At 40.6% G+C, this 24,221-nt stretch overlaps 1 protein-coding gene across 3 annotated transcripts in view; it reads left to right on the forward strand.

Annotated features, from left to right (window-relative positions):
• The first annotated feature begins 745 nt into the window (after positions 1 to 745).
• prkd2 (protein kinase D2) overlaps positions 746 to 24,221 on the forward strand; it is a 31,523-nt gene continuing 8,047 nt past the window's right edge. Inside the window, exons 1-8 of one of the 3 annotated variants that reach the window (XM_019887587.1) lie at positions 746 to 1,631; positions 20,068 to 20,206; positions 20,766 to 20,897; positions 21,015 to 21,190; positions 22,156 to 22,339; positions 23,209 to 23,280; positions 23,550 to 23,709; positions 23,786 to 23,897. In XM_019887587.1, coding sequence (XP_019743146.1) covers positions 1,308 to 1,631; positions 20,068 to 20,206; positions 20,766 to 20,897; positions 21,015 to 21,190; positions 22,156 to 22,339; positions 23,209 to 23,280; positions 23,550 to 23,709; positions 23,786 to 23,897 — 1,299 coding nt within the window. In that variant the 5' untranslated portion in view covers positions 746 to 1,307. Of the gene's footprint in view, positions 1,632 to 20,067; positions 20,207 to 20,530; positions 20,696 to 20,765; positions 20,898 to 21,014; positions 21,212 to 22,155; positions 22,340 to 23,208; positions 23,281 to 23,549; positions 23,710 to 23,785; positions 23,898 to 24,221 lie in introns of those variants that run through there. The other 2 variants (XM_019887586.1, XM_019887588.1) reach the window with 2 other exon arrangements.

A 24,221-nucleotide genomic window follows, 5' to 3' on the forward strand; every position in this document is an offset into this window, starting at 1 on the left:
ATGGAGTGTGCATGTTCCCCCTGCGTTTGCAGACCTTTTCTCCAGGTATACGCCGCATTCCAAAAACATGCATGTTAGATTCATTGAGGACTCAAAATTTCCATCGCCGTCAGTGTGAATGGTTGTGGCTTGTAATTCACCAAGCATGTATCAGACACATTTCAGTTTGCAAACATCATGGGTGATTTGCCTTTTTTTTTATTTATTTTTTTAGTCCCATTCGAACCTTACAACAAGTAATTAGAATTTACATGTTTCCTTGTTTAATTTCAGTCTTCCTTCGGTTGAATTATTTATTTGCTCATGTTTACATGACAGAAGATACAGTGTAAGTCATTGGATTTTTTTCCCCCTTAGATTTATAGCTTCTTCGTTTAAGGCATGAAAATATTTTAGATTACAAACATGGTGAATAAATGATTCTTGACATGTTGAATAAGATATTGTAAATATTTTAATATTTTTAACTCCTTAGCTCTTCGATAAGTATTTGAAACACGTAAATGTGACATGACAAAAATGAACATGTTTTTAGATAATTATTGCTAAAATGACAATCAAAAGTTGGTGTGAGTATTTCGTTCTATTGAATGTCAGGTGTGGCTAATGTTTTGGACCTCCCCGAACCAACCACAGAAACAAGTGTGTCGTTAAGCAGGTGTGAGGTGTGGTGCTGCTTTTCTGTTTGGGCATTGGAAATGGGGAGAGGGGGAGGAGCAAGTAGTGAAGATAGCCCCGCCCTAAAAGAGAGCCAATTGGCTGACGAGCGTGTCAATCATTTCACTTCCTGTTGGGAGGCGAGTGTCGTGCCGTCACTCAGCTCTTTCTTTTCTTTTAAAAATGGTTGAAACTGAATGGTGAAATGAGCGCAATCTGTCGTACGTTTTAATTCTCATCGTTTCCTGTGCGAGGGGAGGCCATTTTGTAACCCCGAATCAACTTTTGTACTTGTTTCTTACTTTCTGTTTCTCTTGGTTTGCCTTCACATTCAAGTTTGTGGACTTTCTCATCAACAGCACAAGGAGGAAAAACTGCCAGCAAAGAAGGAAAGAGTAGAAAGAGGAGGAGGAAGAGGAGGCTAGTTTCCCTCCTTCAGTGAGGGTGTTTGTTTCTCACGCTCATGTGAAGGAGAAAAGACACCGTCAAGGAAGGGCAGAAAGCACTTCCTGCAGAGAGGAATCCATTCCTGTATTCCACAGGGAAGCGAGGACTATGCTCAGTACTCCTGCGTGGGTGAGCCTGTGAACGAACGTGTCTTTTCTAGAAAGTGTTGAGAGGTTGGAAGCACAGCTTGGGAGGTTGCGAGGATGGCCAACGCCAGCCCCTGCATGCCTTCGGGACCCATGGGCCAGGTTTTCTTTTCTCCGGGGACCTCCTCACTGCATGGTTCGCCCGCGGTGACCCCCCTCCCGGTGGCCTCCGTGTCCCCCCAGGGTGGATTCAACGTGATGGACTTCACCCACGGGGTGCTGGGTGCGTCGGGGGGTGCAACGATGACCCCGGGGTCCCCGGCTCCTTCAGGGGTGTCTTTCAGCATCCAGATTGGCCTGACGCGGGAGTCGGTGCTGATGCCACAGAGTGCAGACCTGGCCTACGTGAAACAAATTGCCTGCTCCATAGTTGACACCAAGGTAAACACGCACGCACATGCACATATTGCTTTATACCTCCAAAATCATCACTTCTCAGGAGACCCCAAAACACCTTTAACGTTGCATTTTCAACACTTAGACTAGTCAATAATGTGAAAAAAATCACACACACAAGTGGACAGACCAATAGTGTAGAATTATGAACAAAATATGACTTTTACCAAATTGTTACGTTGGAGGTTTGGACCCTATGCCAGCGAATTATGCACCAATGCAAACTTTTGTGCGGTTTTGTCCTTGTATCACATTCGAGCAAGAAATTTGTTACCAGACTCTGGGGAAATTTGACAATTTTGCTCTTACTAAGCAATTACAATTAAACTTAGCTCAGTTCGGCAGTCTTGTTGTGCTCCGTCAGGCACCCAAGGGCAAGAACGCTTTTATTGTATGCCAAGAACAAACATTCCAACTCATTGATGCTGCAAGTGTCTAGCCATGTTGCTGTTGCATTTTATTGTGTTCTTTTGTTCCCAACTTTAATTGTTTAGATCTCTTTTGATATATGTCTGAAAAGTTCCAAGACTGGTGACGTAAAATATATACAGGGGGTGCAAAAGTAGGTATACAGTTAAAAAAACAAAAAGAAAACATGTACTGTATTTTTTCCATTAATCATACAAAATAAAAAAAAATAGAACATTCATCATATACTCTCACTAATTTCACCGATGTGGATACTAGTGTATATTTACCTTTGGTTACCCCCCCCCCCCGCCCCCTGTATTTTTAATAGCCAAAGCCCAAAGATGACTGGGATAGGCTCCAGCACGTCTACGAACCTTGTGAAAACAAGCGTTTTGGATAATTAATGGACGGATGGACATCCAAACTACTACTTGAGATACTGACTTCGGAGTTTTGTTGAGAGACTGGCCATCATTTGGCCAATTTTTGTTATTTTCTTGTGAGCAAAAATTTGTGACATTCAGTAAAAATATGGCGGCAGTGAACTCCACTCACATCACAACAAGCTGTCAAAGTAAACATAAAACTAATGGAACTACATGTTGCATGTTTAAAACAGCCGCATAGCTTTACCTTAGGAAAAGCCATTTAGCTAAATGGTTAAAAAAAAAAAAAGTAAAACGCCATTGACGGGGTAACGAATAGCCTTGATGTAGTGGTATGATAACCCTTAAGCAACAGATACATGAACACAAATCCATCCATCCATCCATCCATCCATTTTCCGATCCGCTTATCCTCACAAGGGTCGCGGGGGCGTGCTGGATCCTATCCCAGCTGTCTTTGGGCAGTAGGCGGGGGACACCCTGAACCGTTTGCCAGCCAATCGCAGGGCACACAGAGACGAACCACCATACACCCTCACACTCACACCTAAGGACAATTTGGAGTGTTCCAACAGCCTGCCATGCATGTGTTTGAAATGTGGGAGGAAACCCAAGTACCTGGAGAAAATCTACGCAGGCACGGGGAAAACATGCAAACTCCACACAGGAAGGCCAGAGCTGGAATTGAACCCGGTACCTCTGCACTGTAAGGCGGATGTGCTAACCACTCATCCAACGGGCCGTCTGCACACAAATCGTTGAGCAACCAATGTAGCCAGATAATACCGAAATACCTTTTGGAGGGAAACGCCCTTCACTTGAGCTGGGGCTGAATACGAAACAATCACAGACATGACAGCTTTCATTCAGGACTACCGAAATCAGTTAACATTTACTATTGAGAAGCTGAAATTGCAAGTCTTTGAACAATTTTGAAAAAGGCATTCAAATGATTCTTTGGTGACAAAAAATAATTATACACGAATCAGTTAGTTTTCGATTAACCGTTGCAGCTCTAGTTACCTGTTCGAGCTGCATAATAGGTGCAATGTGACATGACTAACAGCTGTCAGTAAGAGGCTGTGCAGTTTGACACCACTCCAAATGACGAGCACAAAAATAAACAACAACCCATCCCTGACAGTGTCAATCAAAACGGATCATCTTTTTAAAGTATAATTTTGATACGACTTTGGTATTGTAACCCATTACGCAGACGATGGTGAGTATGGCAGCTAATGACTTTTAAATCCTAAACTGGTCATTCTATTGAACCGTCTTGGTTCCCCAAGTGTGTAGAAGATGAATGTGTGTGTTGTATCATCAGCAATACATGTAATTTTCAGATTAATACAGGCGTGGTGAAAAGAGGCAGCCTGTGAGAAAGTGAGAAACAATCTGCAGACGTGAGATTGTTTGCATCCTCTTTGCTGCAGGATGTACTGAGCATTGTGGGAAATACGGTCTTCCTATACACCAGTAGTAGTTTATTTTCACTATGCAGGGGCGTACCATGTTTCAACCTCATGAGAAAACGAAAATACCAGTGCTGAAGTTTTCTTAAAATGAGGTGTTTTTAAGATAAGGTGTTTGGAGCATGAGCTTTGCAGCGGCCAATTAGGCTGCTATGCGATTATATCGACACATTACCAAAGCCTACGCTGATCAGCTTTTTGTACATTTCTTCACAATTGAAAATCTGCAAGGTGGATAATCTCTTGTCATATTCTTGTTGGCTCTCGTTCTCGTGAGCATTTTGTGGGGGAAATGATACAAAAAGACACTGTATTAACTAGACTTTTCTAGCAGCAGTAGGTTCCTCGCTCACAATGCTGATGTTTACCTTGGACATTTTCAAAGGAGTGTTAAAAGCCGACAAAAGCAAACGTTCTTTACAGAATGCCAGGCAAAAACCGCTTCAGAGAGAGAAATTGAACTCGAGATCAAAAAATGATGACCATGCAGTTAAAAGTTAAATGACCATAATTTTTATTCTTTACTCTGTTCTTTGTTTTTTACATTATGCACAACTCTCATTTATTGCGCAGTGATCTAATTGTAACATGTATTTGTTACATATTTTGATGCATTTTTATGCTTTCGGAAACATTTATGTCTGAATTTTGCGGTGGGGGGTTGGAACAAATTAGGCCATTTACATGGAAAACCCGTCTCTACTTACAAAATTTTCTAGTGAAGAAAATTCTTCCAGAACCAATTCATTTCGCAAGTAGAGGTACCACTGTGTGTGTGTGTGTGTGTGTGTGTGTGTGTGTGTGTGTGTGTGTGTGTGTGTGTGTGTGTTTTTTTTTTTTTAAATGTAATCTAATAACCTTTAGCATACACAAGAAATTGGTTTTCATCAAAGTACAATTTCTTGCTTGGAAAAATTAGGATTGCTCGACATTGTGAATCTTCCTGGCATGTACATTACCAATTCCTCTTCCAAAAGATAACGTAACTCTATGCAAGAGACTCAACTGCCTCTTACGCAGAGATCCCGCAAAATTTCCGCAAATTTGAATGTTATTCGCCTTTTCTTTTTCATGCAGAACTCCGTCGAGTTGGCTATTGCAAATGCAATAGTCTGATTTCCATATTTTAGAAATCATCAGTACGTTTGATGTTGGAATGTAGACTGCGTTTAGGATGTGTGGCCTCAGTAGCCTCACAGGATGTTGCGTGCTGTGTGCGCACGGAACTCAGAGATACACAGTGCTTAACTAGACTCGGTGAAAACACACATAAGCAAGCGGGTGAACATGCAAACTCCCGACATTAAAGCCCCAGATTTGAACTCTCAACCTCAGAACTGTCATGCAAATGTGCTAACCACAATTATATTTATTTCAAACTTTTTTTAGGTTCCCAAATATGGTTCCTTGCCCTATAAATACAAAATATTATAGTGGTATTTATGATTTCCCTAATCCTATGGAGGAACTATAATAGCAAACAGATGTTTTCAAGACCGTAGTCCAAACAGAGTTGAGCTTCTGGTTTAACACCAGCTTGGCCATGTGCAGTAAAAGTAAATGACAGTACTGCTGAGTGTGGTGGATGGAGATTAGTCTGGAGTGAGAACGATTAGGAAAAAAAGAGGACCCTGAAACTGTTTATTCTCAAGTCTTACCACATGAGCTGCACACCCACACTCGGCAAGAAATGCTAAAATCCCCTAAATACGAAACTCCAGCTCCGCTAGTGCAGAAGGATTTAGTTGAGGGACAAGGACAATAGGCGGCTTGTCCCAGCCGCGGCACCACACGAGCTTGAGTGCCCGAGTGTCGATGTGCAAGCATGAATGCCTATATAGTATTGGTGTGTTTTTAGAGGGCTTGTGTGGTGCAGAGTGCACCCCTGCACCCCAACCATCGCCCACGGTCATCTCACCCATCCCAGAAAGGGTGAGTCACCGGCTCTGTTTATTCACAGGCTCCCTCCTAGTACAGTATTCCGTTGGCACGTTTTTCCATTCACTTCCCGTCTCATGGTGCACGCTGGTTTCCAACACGAACCTTCACTTTCCAAACATGACCCTAACAGCGAATGCCCACTTTCCTGTCAATGTTTCAACTTTTTCTGTTGCTTGGAATCCCAATCTGTATTTCCATCAAATCATGCTGCAGCTTTTGCATCGGACAGGCCTCAATGGTGACTTTTAGGCATGTAAAAAAAAAAAAAAAAAAAACGATTTCAATCGGAAAATAGGTTTTGATTTTATTAGAGGCATTCTCACCCTTAATATATATATCACGCACACACAGAGTCCGCTGTGACTCAGAGCCCCTGCCCTGGCCATTGTTTCCATCTCCGTTCTGGGAGACACGTGCGTGTTTTATCGTCCTCCCAAGAGAAGCCGTTTGGCCTCAGGATTGGGATCACACACACCACCTCCTGTTTACCTCACCCTTTTGCATGTGTAATCCACACAAAAACACGGTGAGGTCATGGAACAGCGCGGCAAACGAGGTTAGCGTTATGCATGCAGCGGCGGAACCAATTTTAATGAGATCCGCTGAGTTTATCGTGGGAATACTCGACGATTGCTTGGAAGTGTCCTCAGATCCTTTTGTCAGTCACCGTGTGCCATTAACACAGATTGGACCAGAGTCCCATGGAATTGGGTGTGCGCTAATTGTGTTCCAATTCTACAAAGACTGAATAGAAACGTGAATGGTGAACAGCAGCATCACCAGTTGGATTTGGAATCCAATTGAACATCATGAAACTTGTTTTAATCAGAAGTGCGACATGGTGACTTCGTGGTTAGTCTGTCTGGCATTTCAGCTCAAGCCTTCCTTTGAGTTTGCATGCTCATCCCCGGTTTTTCTCCAGGCTCTCTGATTTGTTCACATGGTCCCAAAATATTTTTTTTACAATCAACATCTGAAGTTTAATTTTGAAAATAATGTGCTTCCCCTACGACTGAACCATTATGGGAAAAGATTGCATTGCGATTTTTCTGACAGATATTGCAATTTTGATTCAATTCACAATTTCCTTCAAATCAAGTTTCATTGCAAGTATTCACATTCGCAAGTAGATAACTTTTACAGACATAACAGAAAATTACAGAAAAAAATACCTCGGGATATTACCAGCTTGTTGAAAAGAAGGAAATGTAGGCTTCTCAGTAATTTCAACACCTACATTCAGCATAATGGCCTTAGAGTGAGTTGTGTCGTTAATCATTTATTTGTATTGGTTTCTATGCCAATATGTCCAAAATGTCTTCAAGCTCAAGTCAACTTTATTGTCAAATGTGCTCTATGTGCAACATACAGCACAGATGAAATTTCTTTCCTCTCAACCACAGGAGAGAGAGAGGAGCCGCTGCGGGTGCCCGCGCCGCCATCAACAGAAAAGTTCAGATAAAATGACAAATGAATACAACACAACATATAAGACACAGACAGTCGTGCAATCTTAACCACTTTTTCTACATACGCTTTGTTGTTTGAAGCAGTTCTAGATGAAAGAGGAGCGAATCAAAATGCCCTTTCACCGGTGGATCAGAGACGTCATGCTGAAAATGTGCTCATGTCTGCTACAAGCTAAGTTTGAAAGCAAACAAGAAGCTGTAGCGTCCATTGTCAAAAAGGAATGATGTGAAAGTAATCGGGAGGGCCAAAAGGTTGCGGAACTCCATTGTCCGTATTTTTACGTGGTATCTGGAAAATGGTTTAACATGTTGTGACGTATTGACCGGTGTTAGTTATTGTTGTCAATTTCTTTGCTTTGGCATCTCTTCAGGACCAAGTCTCAATTTCTGCGGCAATTTGCACCATATAGTCACAGTCGTCTTCATTTCTGCCATTGGTTACGTACGTAATGGTTCACATAACTGGCTTTTATTAACCTGGTGTGGGATCAGTTCATAGGCACTGTGGTCTTAACAATGTCGCTGTGATGGAATGGCAACCAATCCAGAGTGCGGTCAACTTTTTTGGCCTATGTCGCTTGGGATAGGCTTCAGCTCCGTGTCATAACCCTGAATAGGAGGAGGCATCCATTTGTCATACTGTGTGCCTGTGTAGTTATCCCACTTGATTTGCATGTTAGCGAAACAACTCCACATCACTGACCGTTGCCCGTTGTTCCCTTGCTATTTGTGGTGTGCTGCAGAGGAGGAGGTTTAGTCAACACAAGCACATTTGATTATACAAAGCACCGCACTGCTGCCAGGAGACCACAAGCAAGGATGCGCAGGGGTAGTTGAGAAGGTCAGATGACACGATCCATGGAGATGTTTGTTGTTTGTATCCTGAATTGTTACTTTGCGGCTGGAGGCTTGGAGCTTTTGTAATGGATTGTACAAGTGTGCCTATTGAGGAGTACTGTGAGTGTGGGATGATGCAGCGAGATCATCACATTTTGAGTTTGGTGCTAACCAGTTTTGTGCCGCACCCAGAATCTCCTCCTTTCTTGCACATATTTATTTACACACACCCAGCATTGTATATTTTAGTTTCCCCCTTTTGCTTCCTCCTAGATCAGCAGGTACTTAATGATCAAAACTTTCTCCACCCTTTTAATTAGACTTTTGCTCCATGGAGAGATGACAAGTATTGAACCAAATTCTACCTATTAAGTTCCTCGTTCACTTCCCTGTTGATGTTCGAGACAATAATAAATGAAAAATATCATGACACATTTTTTTCATTGACAAATATTGTATTTAATTAGTAAAACAGACAACAAAATGAGACCAGAGCTGATTTAAAACGGGCCATAACTTTGTCATTCATGCAGTCAAAGGGCCCATTCACCATCACAGACTGGTCTCCGTTCGAGAGCCTGCTCCAAGCTGCCAACTTTTCAGGATTGTTTGTACTTTGAGCAAATCTTTGTACGCAAACTCATAAAAGCCGGAAAAGAAAACTCATGGGTCACATTGCCAAAACAAACAAAAATACTCAGTAGATCTATGATTATATGCGGTCTATGTTTTACAACAAGCCGCTTCCACGCCGCTTCTGCCGGTGTCGCCAGTGACGGAATGCATCGCTGCACAAGCTAGCAGACAAGTCCAAAGTTAGCTGAAAGCTTCCGAGTTGAGGCTTATCACGATCACGGCCAGTTTTAAGAGATTAATGTCAGCGGCGACAAACAAAGTGAAGCTTCTTTGGCAAATTATGTCCAACGGCGCGCAGACAACCGTTGTGGCCGAACGACAACTTTATCCGTTGTAGAATAACAAACAGCGTCTCACTGCCCTGTGTTGTAAAATTGTCTGTTTCAAAATAATTGTCGGAATACGCCAAGCGACCACGGTGAGTGGCATTTTTAATCATTTGTTTTTGTTTTGGTCCTTTCAAGTCTTCTCTTGACATGAATGCTTTCATAAAAACGAAAATAATCATACAATTTGCATGTCCTTGTGTATGCAGATGCAATGGCCCTTGTCAGGATGTAATTGCAAAGTAGCTATTTTCACAATTTTTTTGATTGCTTTACTCCTTGTATTGAACAAAATATGAATGCTTTTTTATATATATATATATATAATATACACACACACACACACACGCAGAAAATACAAGGGGAGCTTTGTTGTTGCGTGGCATAAAGACAATCAGATCTCAAAAGGTAATTATTCATATCATACAATAATTCACCAATGAATCATTTTAAAAAAGAAGTCAGGTTTAAAGTGTCATTGTTTAAAGGTGTCAACGAGAGTTGTAACTGATTTTGCGCCTTGGTGTTTGTTCAAACTGAAAACACGTGAAAGCATATTGTAGTTGAGTAGGACCTGTGTTACTCAGTAATTATAACACACTCTTTTAGGATTTTGATCAAGGTTCAAGGGGCCATGGATTTTTGTTCCTTTTTAAGGCTACCGTGACTCATGCAAACAGTTGTTAGTCATATGACTGGGGTTCTTCCATGTCCCACGTTTGCCACTCGTGTTTTCTTCCAATTAGAATCCGAAGCCATAGGGGAAGAAACGACAGCTTTTACGTAAAGGAGCTGGAGCGTGCATGAAAGGCGGTGGGATGACTCACGCTTGAACTATGTGTCTATTGTGGCTCTCAGCATGCAGCTTGGTGTGTGTCTGTGTGTGCGTGTGTATCATAGATTTGTTTCAGTGTGACTTCTGTTGATGATAACTTTGGAGAATTAGGAATTACAAGTGATGGCCACGTGAAACCCGGCAGTCAAAATCATTTCCACAGATCTTTTTAAGTTGTCCTGTGGTTGTCTTCGGTGCTTTATTACACGCAGTGTTCCCATCGTGAGACCGATACCGTGTTCAGCGGCTGACTATTTAACGACAATGACTGCATTGTCACGCTGCCATTCATTCACAGTCAGGCAAAATGATCAAATGTACCGCTTGGAACCATGGAACACTATTGTGGCTGCAAATGACACAAATTATTTATGCCCCATTAAAATCTCTTTTATGTGCACGGACAAAAGTCTGAATTGCTCATAATATAGGATGAGATAATATAGAAGATGACATTTTTAATGTCTTCAAATGTCCTCATTTTACTTATCAAGACAATGAAACTTTTCAAACATCCATAAAATGGAGTTTAACTATTGATTGCTTGTCATGAATCTATCAATTGTTCATTGGGACACACAGTGGCTTGATTCCAAGCTTCTGATCAGCTTACCTACACTGAGGCAAGCCACATGTTGGAGATGAGGATAAGTGACATTCAATATAGCATTGCGTATCTTCTTTATCCTTCAGTTCTTCTATCCTGCCTGATCACACCTCTGCCATTACCTTTCCCGCCCTCCTGAAATGCTTCGGACGAGATGAAAAGCTTTGTATGCCTGCTTGTACGCACACAGCCAATCGTGTGCATTTTTTTCATTATGTCCTACACCATCACTACCATCACAACCTAGCCTAAATGTCACCATGAAACCTACCTTCAAGTAACCAATGAAGGTGTGCCAGAATTTGGGTGTGCCTGACACATGAGTCTTGAAATGAAAGTAGGACATACAAAATAAGTACACCATGTTATTTTGCAAAACTTACAGCTGCCCTCGCCAAAGGGGAAAATCACATTCACAGCCTTTGAATTACGATTTTAAAGAAAACACGTCAACTCCTTTGTCGAATGTAGTCTAAAGATTCTCTGCATTTATGCCACTGGATAAATTAGGGCGATGGGTGTATTGTTCTAAAATTCATATCGCAGCATAAAATCAATACAGCAATTATCATGGAAGTATTTCAGAATTGGTTTCATAGGCCCAAAGTAAAGCAAAATTTACATTGTGTGGAAAAAAAAAGCAAGAAGTTACAACAAAACAAAGATATCATGCAATTTTCAGAACATTTATTGTATTATGTATAGAAAGAGGCTTTCGACCTTTATTGGCTCTAGTTCTACTTAGACCGCTACAAAAAGTGAACTGTACCACCTAAATACTTTTTGTGATGTTTTGCTACTGCACATTTTAAGTTAGCTTAGTAGCTAGCATGACTTCTCCATTATCTCCTTCCCTCTCTTCTTGCTTGGTGCCTACATGATTCGATAATACTTGCCCACCGTTAGCGATAATAAACTTGTTAGAAGTGTGTCTTATTCACCGCCATGGAGGCGAGGTTTAGTGTATTTTAGGAGTGGCTGTGCCACCTTGTTTAACCGCTCTGGCTAGCCGCAGCTAGTAGCTGGTCTGGAGCAAGTTAGTTTAGTGCCTAACATTCCCCCAATAGGTCCCGACTAGCTGGGAAAACAGGGAGCATGGTTTATGTCGACGAATGTATGGGTGCCAGCTCCATAGTCAGACATGCTCAAAGCCATTTTTGCACAGAGGCAGGTGCAGTCGGAGAGCAAATGTATATTATATACCTCACATCCCTAACATACATTTTTTTTTCCTTCAGCAGTCCCATCTCTGCCATTCAGATTTACAATAGTTTTGGAATGTTCATTTTACTTTTTATTTCGTTTTGAGGACCTTTTTTTTTGGCTTTTGGTTTTTTTTTTGGGGGGGGGGGTAATTTCGTTTTAATTAGTTTTCAGAGTGGTACAATACATCACAGTATGTATTGTGTAACAAAAATATATTTTTTAAAAAAACATCCACAATCAAAAACAGCTGCTGGAAAGCATCCACAGATGTTGGAGTACAATAAGTGCGGCATGTGCACGACTTTCCTTCTTCCAGCTATTGGCCGCGCTGTAATACCGAAATAAATGCATTTAAAATCAATCCCCAAGCTCATCTATGATATTAATTGCCAAAGATGAAAACAAAGGATAGATTTGCGATTATTATAGATAGTTTTGAAAACCTAAAATGAAGGTTCAGTTAGTTTTGTTTTTAAAAGCATTTTCGTTTTTATTTTATTCCGTGAACAATTTTTTTTTTTTTTTTCAATTTTAGTTCTAGTTATGTTACATTCCGACTGCATGTCCTAATGCTCAATTTGGATGTTGGGGCTAAATCCAATTCTCTTTTCTAATTCGGATCGGATATATGCGATCTGTCCATTCAGACTAAGGTCGCATTGCAAAAAATCCAATATGTATCTGATCTAGGGTCACATACAGTATGAAGGTGATCCAGGTCAGATTTTAAAAAAATTGGAATTGAATTGTTCTGTCCGAAAAAAAAAATCAGACACAGGCAAGTTATGGCGTTAAATGAATTGAGATAGTAAAGAACATTTAATTATTTTTTTTTTAATGTAACTGAACACAGACAAGCTTTTTTTTTTTTTTTTTTTTTGGAAATCCCATTAAGTAATTATAGAAGCAGAATAAATCCGCGTATTCTCCACAGATAGCATTCTCAGATTGTATCACAACATGCGCAAGTAATGATTTAATCACAATCTCATTTGCTCAATTAATAATGACAATTAATTCCCATAACATGTAAATTTTCAGACAAACAACAAAAACAGGTTAAGAGTCATCAAGTTAGAGCAATGTGGGCATCACACCGGAGTTTCCGAGGCTTGAGATGTTATCTCTGCTTGGCTCAGCATGTTCCCAAAGAACAAACACATTTCTTTGTAGCTCTCAAGGCATCTCAGGCCATTTGCTGTTTTGGTCCTTCTGGCATCTTCGAGTGGAAAAAAAAGGAATGCATGCATACCAATTCTAATGAGGGCCATGCTCTTCAATGAACTTCAGATGGCAACACAGCCCCCCCGTACACTCCAAGCACATGGATATTTTTTTATAGCAGCCGACTGTCAGGCTCTTGCTCTTTCCAAAACCGCACAACATTCCGGAAATCTTATTGTACTTTTGTCCATTTTACTGAATATAGAGTTGAGTTGAGCAGTCAAAAGTTTGGAAACTCCTTCACAAACAAATGGTGTCACATGCATGAAGAGGTCAAGAAATTCAAGCAAAAAGTCAGTCCAAGTCATAAAATATCATAACTGACTGAGGGGGAAAATTTAAAAAAAAACAAAACATATATATATATATATATATATATATATATACTGCACTCTTTTCTTTTTAAACAAAACGATCCAGAAAGGTCAAAATGGCCCAAGAAAGAGGTTGTCCATTTTTGACCCAAACAGCAATGCATCATGCTCTGATGCACTCCTAATATTTTATTTACCAAATAAAGATAAATGAGAGAAATAATGAAAAAAAGAGAAAGTGCAGTTCTAGCCGCTGCACACACTACAACCACAATCATCTACGTATCGGTATCTAAATAAAGTACAGGATAATTTTGTTTTGAATTCTGTTAGCCTGAATGTACTTTGCAACAACCTTGATTAAGAAAAAAAAAAACACTGCGTTGTTTTCATTTGCTCTCACTTAACACATTCACATCATGTATTGATGTAAGCGTTATTTCATGTCATCCCCTTTGCTATTTATCTTGAGCTCCACTGTCGTAGCAGAACAGAGGTTGATTGAAAGCAAAAAGATGCCTTTGCTTTTAACATTCAAACAGAATCCAACCTAACTGCAGAGATGACGGGCGCTGATTGACATCTGGTTCAGTGACATCACGGAGTAGATTCATTCAATGACCCTTACGCCTGCACGCACGCACACACACACACACACACACACACACACACACACACACATACACTTTCCATTTGTTTGTTTACCCACATTCCCATTTAGGCCTACCAAGCCCAGCGAGGAACTGTTGTTATGAGCCTTTTATGCAATAAAAATGTCAGTCACCATGTCTGTGATTTGATGTTTGGGAAAGACAGCAAATCATGAATTCTCTTTGTGTTCTTAAATCCAGAAAGTCCACTGTAAATACTCCAATCAGGGCAGTGGGAGGAGCACCATTAGAGGAATGACGAGCATTTACGTTGTCTGCTCCATCGTGTGACCTCACTGGGCCTAAAAATAGCAAGCTCATTTTGTTCCATTGTTGGAAGGAGGGAGGGGGGAACATTCTAGCGTTGCACCAGGTTGCTGTGAGGATCTAACGATGGCAGGTCTTTGACGTCTTCACGTGGATGTTGCTACGGAAACGTCTCATTACGCCACTGATGACTTCCATAGAGGTGGTGCTCTTCTTCTAATCCAGTACATGTTAACAAGGGGAAGAAGCGCAGCCTGACACTGAAGGAAGCAGTGATGATGCTGACTTCATTTGAACAAGCACACTGTCGCTGTCAGCCGATTTGATTGATTCCACGGATGCACTTGGAGGTTTAAACAATGTGTGTCACTTGAAGGGATGCAGTCTGTTTCCCTTTGCCTATAAAATAACTTGGATCAGTTTTCTATTGCTGTAGTCACTTCTGCTGCAGAAACATCATCGCCTTGTTGTCGCGCCATGTAGGGCCAAAAAGTTTCTTGTTGAGCTTCAGCCAACAGATTCTACAGCATTGCAGCGTCTCTGGGATACACCGCATTGTCCAAATACAGAGCCTTGCCCGTTGTTGCCCTGTAACATCTCACCCTTCCCCTCACTCAGTCATCACGCTTTGATCTACTGCAAAATGTGAACGTTTTGCATGCATCAAAATCTAGTATCAGTTTACATCAGTGCGAACGAACCACAACCCAGACGCTTCCCTCAATGTAAGAGGTTTTCAAGCCGTTGAAAGTCAATTGTATTTGTTTTACTTTTAGGGCTGACACCTCATTGGAAGGTATGCTTTGAACGAGTCAAAATTTTTTCGGTTGTCAACTACTGTATGTGATCAAAGTCCTCATACAAGAATGACCTTTTTTGCACCATAGACCGGTTTCACATAAAGATGCTTTTCGATGAAGGAGCATAGAAACATCCACGATGAACCGAGCTCTTGCTTGCACACAATTGTTGTCTGTGCCACTTGGCCAACATTTTAGCGGCTAAGATTGGGCTACGCTTGGAGCCACTACCTGTGTTCCTCACCGCCAGTCCTGAGGTACCGCTGGTATGAATCTTTTAAGGGGAGCAGGGATTGGAATAGCCGACGCTACTGATCCTCTTCCACAAAATAGCCTTTTATACGCTCTGACCCATACAAGCGTAAGCCATGTCGTCTTTCGCTGCTTCACAAAGCGTTTTAGTCTGGCGATGACGACATTGAACACAATTGGTTTCAAGACGAGAGTGAACCTCTGATTTGTTTCAATTTCAAAATGTTTCCATCATGGAAAATAACCGTAACATTTTTCCATTCATCTTAACATACAAATATGAAAACATGTTGATTTCCATATGTGAAAACAATGACACTTTCAGTCTTAACTTCAATGGTGACTGCGTGACATAACCGCTGTAAAATGTACAATACCAACTTTGAACAGGGAGGCCATATTTGGACTTTAATTACTTAAAGTTTAATGCTGCATATGTTTCATGTTCTCTTCATGCCACTTTTTGAGGCTGGTTCTTGTTAGAAATAACTTTTGCGGAAAAAAAAAGCACAAAGGCAAAGGAGCCTTTATCGTGATACTGACCCCAATATTTGGATTGGTTTCACAAAACTCTTCAGTGATGCTGTGAATGCCATTTTTTTTTTTCTGTAATATGCGGTTGTTCATCTGGCAGTGAAGCTGCCTTCATCTGATATCATGTGAACGTTCACACCTGTTTTTGTGACGGCTTGACTGCAGGAGGGGGAAGTGATGGGGAGGACGAAAAGCAGAAGCACACACGGCTTCCTCAGCAGCGCGCACCAGTCATTGTCTTCCTTTGTTGTTCTTCTTGTGTCACAGTGCATCATGACAACAACCGAAGCTATTGCTTCTAGAATGTCACTGAATGAACATAACTTCAACCAGAACATGATGCAGGTCTTTTCACATTCACATGACCCTTTTTTTTTTTTTTTTTTTTTTTTTTGCGGAAATCGAATGACTCACTTCCACACCGCGCCTGTGATGTCACCTGCATCATATGACCCAATGTTGGAGGTCAAGAGTTGCACTCAGTGTGGCATTAGATTTGCGCATGTGACAGAATATACAATATAAGATAAGCAAACCTTTATTTGTCTCACATATGAGAAATTCCCAGCCCTAGTTATTTGCCGCTCACCTTTCACTCTCAATAGCAGCACTCTGTGACATCACACTGATATATTGCTTCCGTGATGTCATCCGATGAGAGAGGCCGCTTTACGTGTGCATTGTGTACACAAAGATTGTTTTGTTGTTGAGTGGATTTTTAATAAAGGGCTGACTGGATTATGCTGTTTGGCCTTGTTGACGTAATTGGCAGCTGCACTAAGCAACGGCAACACAAAGGGAAGTTGAATTCATACTCCTCTTTATACCTGTATTCCATATATGGAATGTACTTCCCATGCCCTTTTGCTGTACACGTTCTCACTGAGTGGAGCGTTAAAGTGGGGGTACGGTGCAAACAATGCATTTCTTGCTGTCATGATGAAGTGTGAATACCATCCGGGTTATAGAATGAAGATTGTAACTATTGAATGTGTTGTGTGCAATTTATTACCTCTGCCATATCATTTTTTTTCATCAGCATTTGTTTCTGTTAGCATGGAGCACTACATTTTTTTCCCAAAATAGTTTGTGGAGAAGTGGGATTCGTATTAAGAAAGAAGCAATGAAATGTCACATTTTTATGACAAATTCAGATAGGAGGTGGTTTGGATCCAAATTACAAATTTTCAGCCTAGCTGGAAGTCTCTACGCTCTACCGTGTGGCATTCGAGTTACAGTTAGCTAGCGTATTTGCAAAAGTTGAATGACTTCAAATGTGACTGTAAAAAAAAAAAAAAAATACTTTGTAATGTATTTATAAAAAGAAGTGTGATGACGGATGATAATATTGTCCAAATGTCAGGTGACTCAATAATATCCTCCTAAGACATGGCTACTGCACTTGTAGTTAGAACGCTGTTTATGTTTTGGATGGCCTGGACGGGACATGTTAACCATGTTGTTGTCTCTGCATTGTGGACTTTAATGGAACGTGTATGTTTTCATCTAAGGACAATGGATCACAATAATCATGTCAAAATTACATCTTAACTTGCAGTTTTGTCGCATTTTATTGATTTATATTGAAATTACATTCATGAATAGACTAGATACTAAGGTCGTTGAGTGTGATGACGGATGATAATATTGTCCAAATGTCAGGTGACTCAATAATATCCTCCTAAGACATGGCTACTGCACTTGTAGTTAGAACGCTGTTTATGTTTTGGATGGCCTGGACGGGACATGTTAACCATGTTGTTGTCTCTGCATTGTGGACTTTAATGGAACGTGTATGTTTTCATCTAAGGACAATGGATCACAATAATCATGTCAAAATTACATCTTAACTTGCAGTTTTGTCGCATTTTATTGATTTATATTGAAATTACATTCATGAATAGACTAGATACTAAGGTCGTTGAAGTCGGGCTTGAATTATTTAATTATTTATTTAGCCCCCACCCCACAATGTTTCAGGAAGTCAAGATATCGATAGATTGAATCTACAAAGTCCAGTCTGTACTCACAAGACCGCGATTCCCAACTGGAAGAAAGTAGGTCAGTCAAGTCATTTGTGATGATAGCCATCTCTGGCCGGCTTTAACGTGACATTAGGTTACTACATGGGACGTGCCTGGCTAAATTATCAAAGCGTCTTAACATATTTTTCTACTTTCAGCCTCTCTTAAATTTCCTGCCCTTATTACTTTTCGGTGCATAAATATGCACAGCTCGATGAATGAGTGCAAAAGAAGATTAGAGATTGCTTGAAAGGATCCAAAGAAAACGGGAGATGTTGATGGAAGGGAAACATGGGAGGAGGGGGGGGGGGGGGAGGTAAAGAAGGCCTTATTCATAATTCATTTCAGGCATAATGGCCTCGTTGGCCCGAAGAACTGCAGGTATAGTGAAGAAACCTAATCCCTGGTAACCCAAATCCAGGCCAGAGACACAGCCCAGTCTCCAAGATAAGATCTCTACATGACACCATGTAGTGTACACGCACGGATTCTACAGCCTATTTGCTCTCTGTGGACTGCACATCTCTCTTTCAAAAAGACAGCTAACCTCTCACCTTACAATGTTCACGCTAACATTGGCCGCTCATTTAATTGCAATACAAACAACATCCCTTTCCCCCTGATGACTCAGTCTAAAGTACATTTCCCACCGCTCTCTCTATCTGGTAGCTGTCAGAAAATGAAAAGAAAGCAGTCAATTTTCTCAGAGGCGACTAGAATACTCCCCACAGACGAACACCAAAGACTTTTGGGCCGCTAAGATGTTACTGCTGCCATTGTGGTTAGCACACTGTGTATCTTTTGCGTGTCCTGGCCGGGACATGGCCAGCTTGCTTTTTTTGGCTGTTTGGGCATGATGAGTGCACTAATAGTAGCAGCGCGGAGTTAAAAAAAAAAAAAAGGAGCTGGGACTCAACTACTGTTCTGAGGGCTGTGGGTGATTATAATTATGGGTACACGTATTATTAGCTGCTATTTCTTGTTTGTGTCACTGCCGGGCCCTGCTGCATGTAGTTTTTACATTTCGTGTGTTTGTGTCTGTCTTCTGGAGTGTGGTTGTGGGGGAAAAATATATATTTTTATTCAACTGTGTTACACATCATATGGCAGCTGTAGTAAGCAATAATGTTTTTGCAGGGACGCTACTTTATATTGTTGAGTCTTTTACTGCAGCTGATATGACTGTGACTAATGAAAATACAATTAACCATGACCTCTTAATATTCACTCTCTTGATATTAAAAGATCCATCAATTCGTTTTTCTACCGATTGTCCTGTTCAGGGTTACGGATGAGCTTGAACAGGCACAACTATATACTCTCACTTTCACACTTGTGGGTATTTCGAGTCTTCACTTGACCAAATGCACATGGTTTGGAGTAAACTGGAGGCCCCAGAGATAAATTCAAAGACAAGATTTGAACCCAGACATGCTAACCACATGCTGTAAATCTGGGCTGTCTGGGCCACTTCTAACACCGCTGATAGACAAACCTTCAAGCATGCGGCAGACATTTTCTGGAACCACAATGATGATTATACTGTATATTTGTGTGCATGCGTATATATCAGTGCGTGTGTGCGTTTTTGTGAGAAAAAGATGGATGATGCGGTTTTAAAAGATGCCGTGTGCCTTGGTAAGTGAAAGGGAGCTGTGTATATCATTGTGTCCATCCAAGGCGTAGACCAGGGTTATGCTTCCTGTATATTCCTAACTCTTGACCATGGGGTGAACCTTGACTCCAACACAGGAAAACAAACAGCATTCCTCTTCTTGCCCCCCATGCATCATCTTGGATGTGATATTGTTGGGACTGTCAAACTCGTTAGCCTGAAATTTTACCATTATAGGAAACGGCTAATAACTAATGTCTGCAAGCAGGGCTGCACAATACTTTGTAATTATTGTGAGCCTGCCTAAATTGCTACATGAAAAAAAATCGTATTTCTTTCATTAGAGTATGACAATTTCATTTCTTTAGTGTATGTTAATCATTGCGATGTTCAACAGCCATATTGTACATCGTATGTTTGTCGACACTTTCCATCGTGTATTACTGAATATGTGATATCTTCTGTAATCATTTTTAATTTAATTAACTTTTTAATAATGAACTAGTAAAAAACATGCCTCGGGCAGCTCAAAGAAATAATCCAAGTCTTGTTTTGCAATTTCCACACAGTCCAATTAACAGATGCGTTCTGTTCTCTTCTTGTATGTTACAGTTCCCTGAGTGTGGCTTCTATGGTATCTATGATAAGATTTTGCTGTTTAAGCACGACACATCAACCAGTAACATCCTGCAGCTGGTGAAAACTGCAGGTGATATTCAGGAGGGAGATCTGGTGGAGGTGGTGCTTTCTGGTAAGTAGCAAAAAAAAAAAAAGAATTATATGTTTAGCCCTTATCATTGCTACATGAAAAAAAATCGTATTTCTTTCATTAGAGTATGACAATTTCATTTCTTTAGTGTATGTTAATCATTGCGATGTTCAACAGCCATATTGTACATCGTATGTTTGTCGACACTTTCCATCGTGTATTACTGAATATGTGATATCTTCTGTAATCATTTTTAATTTAATTAACTTTTTAATAATGAACTAGTAAAAAACATGCCTCGGGCAGCTCAAAGAAATAATCCAAGTCTTGTTTTGCAATTTCCACACAGTCCAATTAACAGATGCGTTCTGTTCTCTTCTTGTATGTTACAGTTCCCTGAGTGTGGCTTCTATGGTATCTATGATAAGATTTTGCTGTTTAAGCACGACACATCAACCAGTAACATCCTGCAGCTGGTGAAAACTGCAGGTGATATTCAGGAGGGAGATCTGGTGGAGGTGGTGCTTTCTGGTAAGTAGCAAAAAAAAAAAAAGAATTATATGTTTAGACCTTATCTATAAATGGATTATTTTTCTTTTAGCGGCAGCCACATCAGAAGATTTCCAGATTCGGCCCCACGCTCTCAACGTACACTCCTATCGGGCCCCTGCCTTTTGCGATCATTGTGGAGAGATGTTGTTTGGACTAGTCAGACAAGGGCTTAAGTGTGATGGTGAGAACACTTTTTTTTTAAATCCGTAAAATGATGTCACAGGATGTAGTCCTCACATTCATCACTCTCCCTTGCTGTAATATTCTCCGGTTCCTTGTTTTGTGGTTCCCCCTGCAGGGTGTGGACTGAACTACCATAAGCGGTGCGCATTCAGCATTCCAAATAACTGTCGAGCTCGGAAGAGACGCTTGTCCACCACCTCCGTGAACAGCAGCCAGTCTCTGCGCCTCTCGACCAGCGAGTCCGCTTACAGCGTCGGGACCACGTCTACCAGCACCGAAGACTCTGGCCTGGTCCGTTCACACACGCAAATGGTACTATTAACCCTTCAAAGGACCCACATGGACATGCTTGGGAATTTAGAATAGTCTGTTCCAAGATGCTTGGTTGTTGTCCAATTTAGAAAATAAAATCTGTGAACAGGGGAATACATTTTAATTTTCTTAACTGTCATGTAACATAAAACCCACTCCATTCTTTAATCTGTGCATTTATATTATCAAAAGCCCCGTAATATTTAAATTAGAGTGATTATTTTTTTAGAATAGGTTAATTATATTTATTATATTTAGTACTTTTTAATGAATTTATCTCCTTAAACAATTCATTAGTTGATTTATTATGAATAATACAATAAATTTATTATTAAATCTCAGAGTTTTACATGTATGTAAGTATAATTACATAATTTATAATGACATTTTTTTCATGAAAAAGAACTATGATTGTTGTTATTATTAAAGCAAAATATTGTCAACTTTTTTTTTTTTTTTAAAGCTCATCTATGAATGACCTGACCTGGCCCATTTGTCTATTTTAAAAGTCAGTTATGGTCCTTCAGCACATAACTTTTCCAAGCTCTGATTCAGAGTCTTCAGTGAACCTACTATGCATGTTTTGCGGATAGGTGAGGACGCTTGAGAAAAACCTTGAACTCACGGGGAGAAAATGCAAATCCCATAGAAGGACAGGAGCCAAGATTCAAACTCCAAAGCTCATTCTGTAACTGGGATGGATGCTCACTGTTAATGTTAAAACATAAAAATAATTCATTATGGATTGAACATCAAGTGATGGATACAATAGCTAAAGTACAGAAGAAGATGAATGTTTATGATGTATGTGCTTTGTAGCCGAGTCTCTTCATGTAAAGAAAAACACACACACACACACACACACACACACACACACACACACACACACACACACACACACATACACAGCCTCAATCCCCTTCTTTCCTCCCTTTTTACAATAGCCTCGGACCCCGAGTGAGGCCCGGCGCTTTTACACGGGCCGACCCGTGCAATTGGACAAGATCCTGATGAGCAAGGTGAAAGTGCCACACACGTTCGCCGTCCACTCGTACACGCGTCCGACAGTGTGCCAGTACTGCAAGCGGCTCCTTCGAGGGATCTTTAGGCAGGGCCTGCAGTGCAAAGGTGAGCAAAAATATAATAGCACACACACACACACACACACACACACACACACACACACACACACACACACACATCACACTATATTTAGGGCTGAAACAATTAATTGAATAATTCAATTACAAAAAAAAAAGTCATAGCAAAATATCTGCCTCGAAGCTTTTTAGCGATTGTTTTTCCGCACGTTCTAATGTTACTTCTTATTCACCCACTACTCTGTGTATAAATGTGGCGCAATGATGGAGAGCTAGCAGGAAAGAGGGCATAAAAGACGAGGCAATGTCCAAAGTTTGGGATATTTCAAACTTAAATAGACAAAGTGCAATGTGTTCACTGAGAAGCAGAACTATCTACTGTACCACAACAGCAACATAATATAAAGATGTCGCTAATTTAATACTGTATAGTCTACCGCCGTTAGTTGGAACATATTGTACTGCGCCCGCAATTGGTCAAGAATAGACACATCCGTCGGTGCACTGTGTTCAACAAAAATAATACTAACCACATTCATACATAAGCATCTATGGCCATGCAAGATGGCTATCAGAGTTAATTAACAGCTCAGCTCTTTGCTGACTCCTGCTTACTCACCAGCGCAGGGCCCCACCTTTTAAAGCCACACACACTCAAAGGCACAGCTATGATAGTGTGGAGCATGGGGGGATGGCAGCCCCAAGGGGACAAAAATACCTGTTCCTCACATGCATGTTTTGTTATTTAATCATGCAAAATTCATTTTTATCCAATTAACCGAGGGAATAATCAGTAGACTAATTGATTTAAAAAAATTTTGATACCAGCAGCTCTCTCAGTATGACATCAATCTTTTTTTTTTCTTCTTTTTTTTTTTTTTTGTCTATTGTTCTCAGACTGCAAGTTCAACTGTCATAAACGGTGTGCATACAAAGTTCCTAATGACTGTCTTGGTGAAACCATCGGAGGTAGGTGAACATGGAGATGTAATCTCTGCTTTGCTAGAATGCTAACCTTGCTCGAGTTAGTAAAACAGTCGCATTTGCATGCTTGTACAAATTAATAACCATCATTATTAAATCTCATCATCTTCTCAGAAACCAGAAATAACAGCCATAAGTCTGCATGCATGCGTGCTGATTGGTTGTCATCCAAATTAAAAAAATATAAAAAATAAATCAGGCATTTGTAGAACACATTTGCACTCAACTCCGTTTACCGTTTTTAATGTTGCCAGATATGTTGAGTCCCACTGCTGACCCTGAGGTGCCCATGGACTACACCAGCGACTATGACGCCTCAGACAAGTCATCTATGGATGACTCGGACGAGTCTTGCAGCATCCCGGGTTCCTTTTCTCCCGAGAGCAACCAGAGTGGAGTCAGTGCAGACCAGAGGTATTCAAAGAGAACATAAAACATTGAGCCTAACTTCATATTCAAATGAACACCTGCATTCGATGCTTCTTCCCAGTGTTTACATTCCACTCATGAGGGTGGTCCAGTCAGTGAGGCAAACAACTCGTCGATCCAGCACAGCTATCAAGGAGGGATGGATGGTTCACTACAGCAATAAGGACACACTGGTATCTTTTTACCTTGACTAAATTATCTCAGTTATGTGGTTCCCTTTTTGTCCTTTCCTGTAGCTTCTTGGTCTTTCTAGTCCTTTTATCTCTGCCAACGTTTGTTTGCTTTTTTTTTTTTTTTATTGGTTAGCAGGACTGTGCCAAAAACACACAACCAATATCTACTACACTATATTTTTCATGCCTCTTGAAAACAAAATCCAGACATACACAGTGGGGGGGGGGTGGTCCATCTAGAACGTGTACCATTTGGTGGTGAGCTACTTGACAATCATACAACCTTGGCAGAGGTTTGCACTGGATTTCTCATTCTAGTTTTTA

This window comes from Hippocampus comes, unplaced genomic scaffold (assembly GCF_001891065.2).
Source record: "Hippocampus comes isolate QL1 unplaced genomic scaffold, H_comes_QL1_v1.1 scaffold6, whole genome shotgun sequence".
Classification (NCBI taxonomy): Eukaryota; Metazoa; Chordata; class Actinopteri; order Syngnathiformes; family Syngnathidae; genus Hippocampus; species Hippocampus comes.